This window comes from Zalophus californianus, chromosome 9 (assembly GCF_009762305.2).
Source record: "Zalophus californianus isolate mZalCal1 chromosome 9, mZalCal1.pri.v2, whole genome shotgun sequence".
Taxonomy (NCBI): Eukaryota; Metazoa; Chordata; class Mammalia; order Carnivora; family Otariidae; genus Zalophus; species Zalophus californianus.
In genome coordinates this window covers 93237424-93245483 of record NC_045603.1, presented here as the reverse complement: position 1 = coordinate 93245483, position 8060 = coordinate 93237424, and the positions used below count along the sequence as shown (strand labels likewise).

At 45.5% G+C, this 8060-nt stretch overlaps 1 protein-coding gene across 8 annotated transcripts in view; it reads right to left on the bottom strand.

Annotated features, from left to right (window-relative positions):
- Positions 1-5000: 5000 nt before the first annotated feature.
- Positions 5001-8060, bottom strand: part of GPR19 (G protein-coupled receptor 19) — a 49541-nt gene continuing 46481 nt past the window's right edge. For all 8 annotated transcript variants that reach the window (XM_027592840.2, XM_027592842.2, XM_027592841.2 and 5 more), the window contains one exon: positions 5001-6331. In XM_027592840.2, coding sequence (XP_027448641.1) covers positions 5062-6309 — 1248 coding nt within the window. In that variant the 5' untranslated portion in view covers positions 6310-6331 and the 3' untranslated portion in view covers positions 5001-5061. The remainder of the gene's footprint in view (positions 6332-8060) is intronic.

Below are 8060 nucleotides of genomic sequence, written 5' to 3'. Positions count from 1 at the left end.
CATACTATTTGTGACGAAGGAAAACTTTGCTGGCTGGATATATCACTGGAATGTTGTGCCTAATTTTCACTAATGTTTATTTTTTAAAGATTTATTTGCTTTATTTTAGAGAGAGAGAGAGAGCAGGGGTGGGGAGGGGGCAGAGGGAGAGAGAGACTCAAGCAGACTCCCTGCTGAGTGTGGAACCCACAATGGGCTCAATCCCAGGACCCTGAGATCACACCCTGAGCTGAAATCAAAGAGTTGGATGCTTAACTGACTGAGCCACCCAGGCGCCCCGTAATTTTCACTAACGTTTAAAGAGTTATTCAGGTAGAATGCGCCTGCCTAGAGATTCAGAGAGCCCAGAAGTGTAAATGAATCTAGATAGTCAGACAGAATACACATCTATTCTTCTCAGCTACTGTGCTGCCTGTCTCTCTCCCATCCAACTCCTCACAGCTACTTCTCTGCTGCCCCATTATCTCTGCCAGGTCCTCATTTTCGCACACTCAGGGTCCTACTAGCAGAATCCAGGCTTCTTAAAGAGACTATTCTTTGAAAGACACAACGGGGAAGCAGAAGAGAGGATGCATTCAAAATTCCCTTAGAGGAGTTTTCATCTATATCTAGCTGTTGCGGGCAAATCGCTGCTCTATTAACTGCCTGCTGAAACCCAGATGATGTTCTCAAGCTTCCACATCTACATCCTAATCACGAAGCCAGATACACATGCACCCATCACGGCAGGGCCCAGAGCTCCTTGGCAGTCTTTTCCTGCAGAACTAAAATTGCACATTCTTCAAATTATAGGTGAATCCTAATTGTAGAGCCCCTAACTGTATAACTCAGGATTGATAGGGAGTTTTTCAAAGCAATCTTTGAAAGAGGCTTCTTCTGGAAAAGAATACAGAACTTTTGAACAGAAGTGTTCAGCTGAGCAAAAAAGTTCAGAATGGTCCAGACTGCAGGGGACCAAAAAATTAAAGACGGTCTGAGGGAAATGAGAGAGGCCTCAAATAAATTTAACCTAAGGTAACTTTAACTGCCTACTAATCAGGAGCATAGGAACATTTACTCTTAGGGCAAGTCTGGATTGCACTGCTATGAAAAGGGCCACGAATTCTCAGAGTGGAATGGTACAGGGAGCGGAAAAGAAAGAGGCCTGGGTTAAGTGTGGGCGGCATGACCACCACTTTGGGGTCTAATGGCATTTTTCGAAAATGATACCATTTGTAAAATGGGTTTAAAATACTATTTTGACTGATTTCATGTCCGCAGAGTATTAATTATTTTGGGATTTCCTCCAATGTTTAGATGCTCCGTCTTTGGAACCCACTGATTGATTAGTTAATCTACAGCTGCTCCTGGTGCTCAGCAATTTTCCCTGTCTTGTCGCTAGGAGACCAGGACTGCTCCGAACAGGCCTGTGTGACAGGCATCATGAAGACGTGGTGGGCTCTGCCGACGAGCCACAGTGCCATCAAGCGGTCACTCTGCAAAACGGTTCGACAGAGTGGGTTTGTGTTCCCTGTTCTCTAATTAGAGCGCTCAGGTTGTCTCCGTTCCAGATGAATTAGCCAGTTCGCTGAACCTCGGGGAATTGTGTATTCTCTCCGTGCTCTTCTGCACACAGTGAGGGTTTTTTTCCTTCGATAAATGAATCATGCCATGGCAAGCAGGATGGTGAAGTTAAAAGAATGCTGGATGGGTTGGCAGAAGGCATTTTAGTTCGCCCCTACTCTGACCTCTCTTGGTTATAATGTCTTCCCCTAAACAAGGAGGAGCATGCGTGAGGTCTCTCAATGTCCCTTTCATCCCCAAATCTCCAATTCTTTGCTACTTTTACACGCAGTTCTTCCCCAGAGGAGCTTATCCTTGCAGCTGATCCTGGTCGAGGAGCTCCAGCAGACCTCGGTGATGTGGCTTCACGGTGAGTTTGAGCTGGTGGAAGCAACGCTGGAGGGGGAAAGGCAAGGACAGTGCCCACCACCAGAGGCCAAACCGCCAACCTTCTCTGGCAAATGACTCTGCTCCCACATGTTTGGTGGAGTCCCCCTGGGTAAATCTGTCCTTCCTGAGCAAGGAATTCTGGCCCAGGGAAGCAGCACCAGGTGCCTTGGGTAAAAACCTGTGATGTAAGGTCGACAGGGAAGTGCATCTGAGCAGGATGTGCTTATGGACTCTCAGCAGAAGGCTGGCCGGACTCATGCTTCCCCTGAAGATTAGAAGAGCCGGAGAAATTTGCATTCCACCCACAGGGATGCACCCCTGTCCCTTCCTCTGACAGTCTCTGGGAGCCAGGTAGGAGGATTGGCTCTACCCTGCCCCCTGCCCCCCATTACCTTTCTTCAACTCCTGTTTGGAGGCCCCATGAATCCAGATTCATGGTGCACCTCATCATGGACCCGGTACGGAGACTGGGGTCATTTTTCACTCTCTCCAACAACCTGCCTCCCTGTGGATTTAACTCTGGTTTTTGCCAGGCAGATGTGAGTTATGGTGAATGTTGTGCTTGTCCTGCTGGGACTTCGGCAAAATTTTATCAATCTGTGCATTATGTCCAGTATCCTCTGATTTCAGGACCAAGTGAGACAACCGGAATCCTGAATATTAAACAAGCCTGAACCAAAATACAGTGAATTACCAACATGCTAAGAGAATACAGCTGAATTATCGTAGGCCATGAGACTATGATTTGGTTGACACTTTGTCATTATTGGGGGGATTCTTTAAAAAAAAAAAACAACTATGAGATTGTCTCACTGAATTGCCACCTACTGGGGTGAACTTACAAAACATTCAAGACAGAATGGAGCTTAGTACTCGTCTTTTAGTTTAAACTGAGACCTAAAAAGATGTATCAAAATAAAATTGAGATGAATTAAATTTAACTTTTTACAATCTAACTTCAAAAAAATGCCATTTAAAGGGATCAAAATAAAAGTATGGACAAACATGCAAGGGTCTTCTCTGTTTTTTAACAGGTCTAAACCTCCGAATTCAAGAGCCAATGGGAGAGCTGTCTAGCACATTCTGTCATTTTAGAGTGCCATCTGCTGATGGGATAAGTAAGATGAGACAAAAGAAAAGGAAGAAGAAGATGAGATGTTCTTTTTATCTCTTCAATCTGTTGAAGGAAGCACCTCCACTTAAAAACATCTCTGTAGGGCGCCTGGGTGGCTCAGTCGGTTAAGCGACTGCCTTCGGCTCAGGTCATGATCCTGGAGTCCCGGGATCGAGTCCCGCATCGGGCTCCCTGCTCGGCGGGGAGTCGGCTTCTCCCTCTGACCCTCCCCCCTCTCATGTGCGCTCTCTCTCTCTCATTCTTTCTCTCAAATAAATAAAATCTTTAAAAAAAAATAAAAACATTTCTGTAGATGTTTTGTAGATGAGATATTTCATGGTGTTTGTTCCTGGCCCTGAATATCAAACCTAGTCTTGTCTTGTTTCTCCGTGATTGTATCTCTGACACTCAGCACCACAAGTCCCAGAACCTATCAACCTATCCATGGCCAAAGAAAAGATGAGGGCCAGCTCATCAAATTTCACCTAGACTCTCCTTTTAAGAATGGCCAGATTTTCTTAGACCTTCCTTAGATTTCCACCAAGGCAGCAGCCAGGAGGCCCAGTGAGGCCTGGCTGGGACTGGCCACTCACATGTTCCTTAGAGAGACTTCTGTAATGTCAAAGGAAGAGTGACATACTTGCAGTGAGAGGACCCGAGTGTGACTACCTGCCCTGTCATACTCCAATGTAGGCAAGTCACACACCATGGCATCCCAGGTTCCTCATCTGTGAAGCAGAGGTGACAAGTACCTCGCAGAAATCTTTTGAGAGGATAAAATGAGATCATGCTGGTAAAATCACTGAACAACTAGAATTATAATTTGCAGCTCTGAACTGGGATGTGAAAACGCATACAGGTCTTGTCTGTAAGCCTTTTATTGTTTAAATAAGAATGTTTTTTAAATGTGCTGGCCCTAGATTTGAAATAACCGAAACCTGACAAGCAGAGAAGAAAACCTTGAGATATCACAGGCAAAGAAGAGTCTGGGCTTGGCGAGGGCATGATGATGTATCCTGCAGAGAGATGCGGGGAACGAGGTGCTGGCAGGGGAAACGGCCTCATGTCCGAGTCTCTAGGACAACGAAGAAGGTGCTTCTTGTCCTTGGTGTCTTTGTGTGTAGGGCAGGGCTGGGCAGCCAAAGACCTCTGCCTGAACTGCAGAACCCAGAGAAATGCCACCTGCCGTTTCTCCCATTGGCACTTTCTGGGCTTGCCTAGCAAGGACATCTACTCATTGGCTTAAGTTTAACTCAAAGAAGGGAAGTAAACGTCCCAGACACAGCCTAGATGGGACACAGATGTGAGAAAAACATCATGATTCAGAATTTTCAGGGCATCATCGGTTGCTTAGGTTAAGGGAGAATGGAGAGAGAGAGAAAGAGGGAAATTAGGCAACTTGATTATGACTTTTCTTTCCCTAAGAATCCTGATTAAAATTCAATCACAGAAGGCTTCCCAGCAAGTTCCAGTATATTCCATCCTATGGAGTGCATCCCACAGGAGATCTGGACAGTGGTTACTTGGAAGAAGGTGATGTAAAAATATGTACAATATTAACACTCCCTCAATATTACTTAGTTGGAGTAATACAAGTCTCTGAAATATGTGTCACATTAGATTTCATTTGGAACAGAAGCCCACAGTTACAAAATTTCATTAGGGAGGAGAAAAAGCAGACAGAATAAAACTAAGTGGAGTCATGAATCCAAGACTGTGTGTATGGTTTATGTTTTTTGGACCCAATAAGGGTAAGTAAAAAGTAGAAAAGCATTCTCTTTTTTATGCGTGTAACTAACATAGTAAAAGGATTACCGACCATAGCTCAAGGTAAAAGCTTCCTCTAAAACCAAAAGCAACCAAAATAAAACCACAGAAATGATAACAATTAAATGCATTTTACAGCATAAAACATTTCCCTCAGAAAGTTGATTAAAAAAAACATTTAAAAAGCTTCTGTTTTTAAAGCTTTTTAATCTCTGGCACATAACAATAACTAAAAGAATTCTGCGAAATTACACAAAAGTATTTGGTGGATTTGAATTAATGGGCCAAGCAAGCTTTTTTTCCTTGGCTTCTCTGTCAAATGAATCATAGATCGAGTCTTTGGTTATAGTTTTGGCCGTGGGAGGAATTTCTGAAATGCCAACGTAGTTTTTTTTGGCCATCCTTGAACTAGTTGTGATAGTATAGGCATTGCTTCGGTAACATTTCATTGAGGACATGCAAAAAGTCTCTTTCATTCCTCTCCTGAAATTGGCATTATAGATGGAATACAGCGTAGGTTTAGAGGCCGAAGAACTAAAGGATATCCACGTGATAGCTGTGAAAACAAGGGAACTTTTCTTAGAGTCTCGTTCATGGGGGTGCCACAGCTGAGCCACATGGAAAGGCAGCCAGGAGAGCAAAAACAACAGATTTAAAATGAGGAACATCTTGATCGTTTTCACTTTTGTCCTTGGGACAATGTTCGTGGTCCTCCTCACTGTTCGGCCATCAGTGCCTATTCTCCAAATGTACTTCACGACCTTCTGGTAAAACAAGATGATGAGGACAGAGGGCATGACGAAGCTCACCAAGAAATGGATGATGGTATAGGCAGTCCCTTCCCAGGAGGAAGGGAAGAAATAGTTGCAGTGATCGTCCCAGCTGGAGCCAAAGAAAAAGAACACGGGAGTCACAAAGGCGGCATCGAAGATCCACGAAGCCGCGATCATTTTCTTGGCTTTCTCTCGGGACACCTTGAAGCTCAGGGGATAGACAATGGTGTAGAACCGGTCTATGCAGATGGAGAGGAGAACATAGATCTGGACGCCAGGGGTGAGATACTGGAAATAGCGCACAACCTTGCACATCACGCTGCCCAGCGTCCACCTGCCAGTGGCGAACTGAAGCAGGACGAAAGGCGTGCTGGCCACGCTGACGAGAAGGTCGGCGCATGCCATGGAGACCACAAAGTAGTTGGTGGTGGACTGAGTCCTCCTACTCCGGTGGATGACCAAGCAAACCAGGGAATTGCCAAAGACAGAAAACAACCACAGGGCCCCAAAGAAAATGCTGGCTGTGGCCACTTCGCCAGGTTTCAGCCCAGGCTGCAGGTCTGTTGTGTTGCTCCTCCAGCCGCGCTCCTCGTGGAATGCCGTCCGCTCGTGGCGTGGCAGGGCGGAGGCTGTTTCCGCACAGCTGTGGTTTTGCAGGGGCACCAGCAGTGTGGGAATAACCAAGGGCGGCTTGCCGTTATCCATTCTGTGAGCGAAAACCATACTCACTTGTTTCCTCTCAGTTCTGGATAAGAAAAGAAGAAGGAGGCCTCCTGTTAAAACGGTGTCATAAAGAGCGACTCCTAAGGCTAACGATCTTATCTGACACTTAGATGGGTTGTCATTCGCCAGGAAGGAGGACTTGAGCCTTGGCAGGACAACTGGACTTCTATCCAGAAACAGCCCTGGCTCCGTCTCTCTTTCATTTCATGAGCTGTTTTAGCTGATCCCAGCTCAAGCTCTCTCTGGCCTCCCCTTCTCTTGACCTTTCGTCAAGTGAGGTGGACTCCAAGCCCCACCCCTGAACATCCCCTTGGCGCCTTCCCTCACTGGGGACCACAAAGGGTGAGGGTGCTCAGATCTGGCTCATGGTGAGGGCGTCACCCTGCAAATGAAGAGCTGGTGGAATGCGGGGCCAGTAGGTGGGAAGTTCCTAAATGTCATGACACTTCAGTGAGGCTGTGAGTGGAAGACATGGGCAGATGGAAACACACAGATGTCAGCTATGGAAATAGCTCCTGGGAATCTGCAGGCAGACTGGCTGGCTCCTGCAAGTGGCCCCGTTCTTCCTTCTGCAGAGTTTCTAGTACAGACCTATTAGGGAAGTACACGGAGCCACTGTATGTAACACTTAGAAGAGCCAGAATAGCACCTAACTTAATGACATCTGAGAACGGCTCGCTTTTTTTCCAAAGATGATATGCTTCATATTCTACTAGCTTTGCCATGTATCCAGGACATATCTTGATGCCCTTCTGCTGTTACTGTTGCACAAAAGGACATATTGACAGGAGAACATACAAGACATCCTCTGAAGAATGTACCCAGGTTACTGGAAAGCTTATGGCCACTGCATGATTAAAAGCAACCAACTATTAACTGTTACTCAGCAGCTTTTTAAGAGCTTAGGATCCTCGGGCACCTGGGTGGCTCAGATGGTTAAGCGTCTGCCTTCGGCTCAGGTCATGATCCCAGGGTCCTGGGATCGAGTCCCGCATCAGGCTCCCTACTCCTTGGGAGCCTGCTTCTCCCTCTGCCTCTCTCTCTCTTTGTCTCTCATGAATAAATAAATAAAATCTTTAAAAAAAAAAAAAGAGCTTAGGATCCTTAGATATAGAAGAATATTATAAAGTTTAGCCTTTACTTTAATTTTGGGGGGAACTATTTGGTGAGGAAAAAAGTTACCTTTTTTAATAGGTAAAACGATTATATAATTGTGGGCTATTCAGTTAAAATTGGGGTGACTTGGGTTGCAGTTGGATTATTAAGGTCTAATTTGATCTGAATCTATGAAGCAGAAAAGAGAAAGCACAGTATCTAAATCCAAAATAACCAGAGCAATTCCATGTGGGCTGTGGAAAAGGGGAGGGCAGCAGGCTCCAGCAGGGCCCGGTGTCCCCCCTGGTGGGCTCCTGTGACTAGCCTCACAAAGAAACGTTCCTGAAGTTTTGGAGGTGGGATTAAAGAACAGTTTTTTGTTGTTGTTGTTTTTAAAGATTTCATTTTTTTAAGTAATCTCTACACCCAACATGGGGCTCAAACTTACAACCCTGAGATCAAGAGATGCACAGTCCACCCACTGAGCCAGCCAGGTGCCCTAAGGACAGTTCTTAATGAAAGAACAGTTCTTAATGGCCCACTTTTCCTTGAAGGACTTTTGCGCTAATTTGTGGCAGGGAGAGGAGTGTTAACATATACTGTCCTCACCAAGAAACCACATTCAACAAAAAGCTGGAGCTCAGGGCAATAATGTA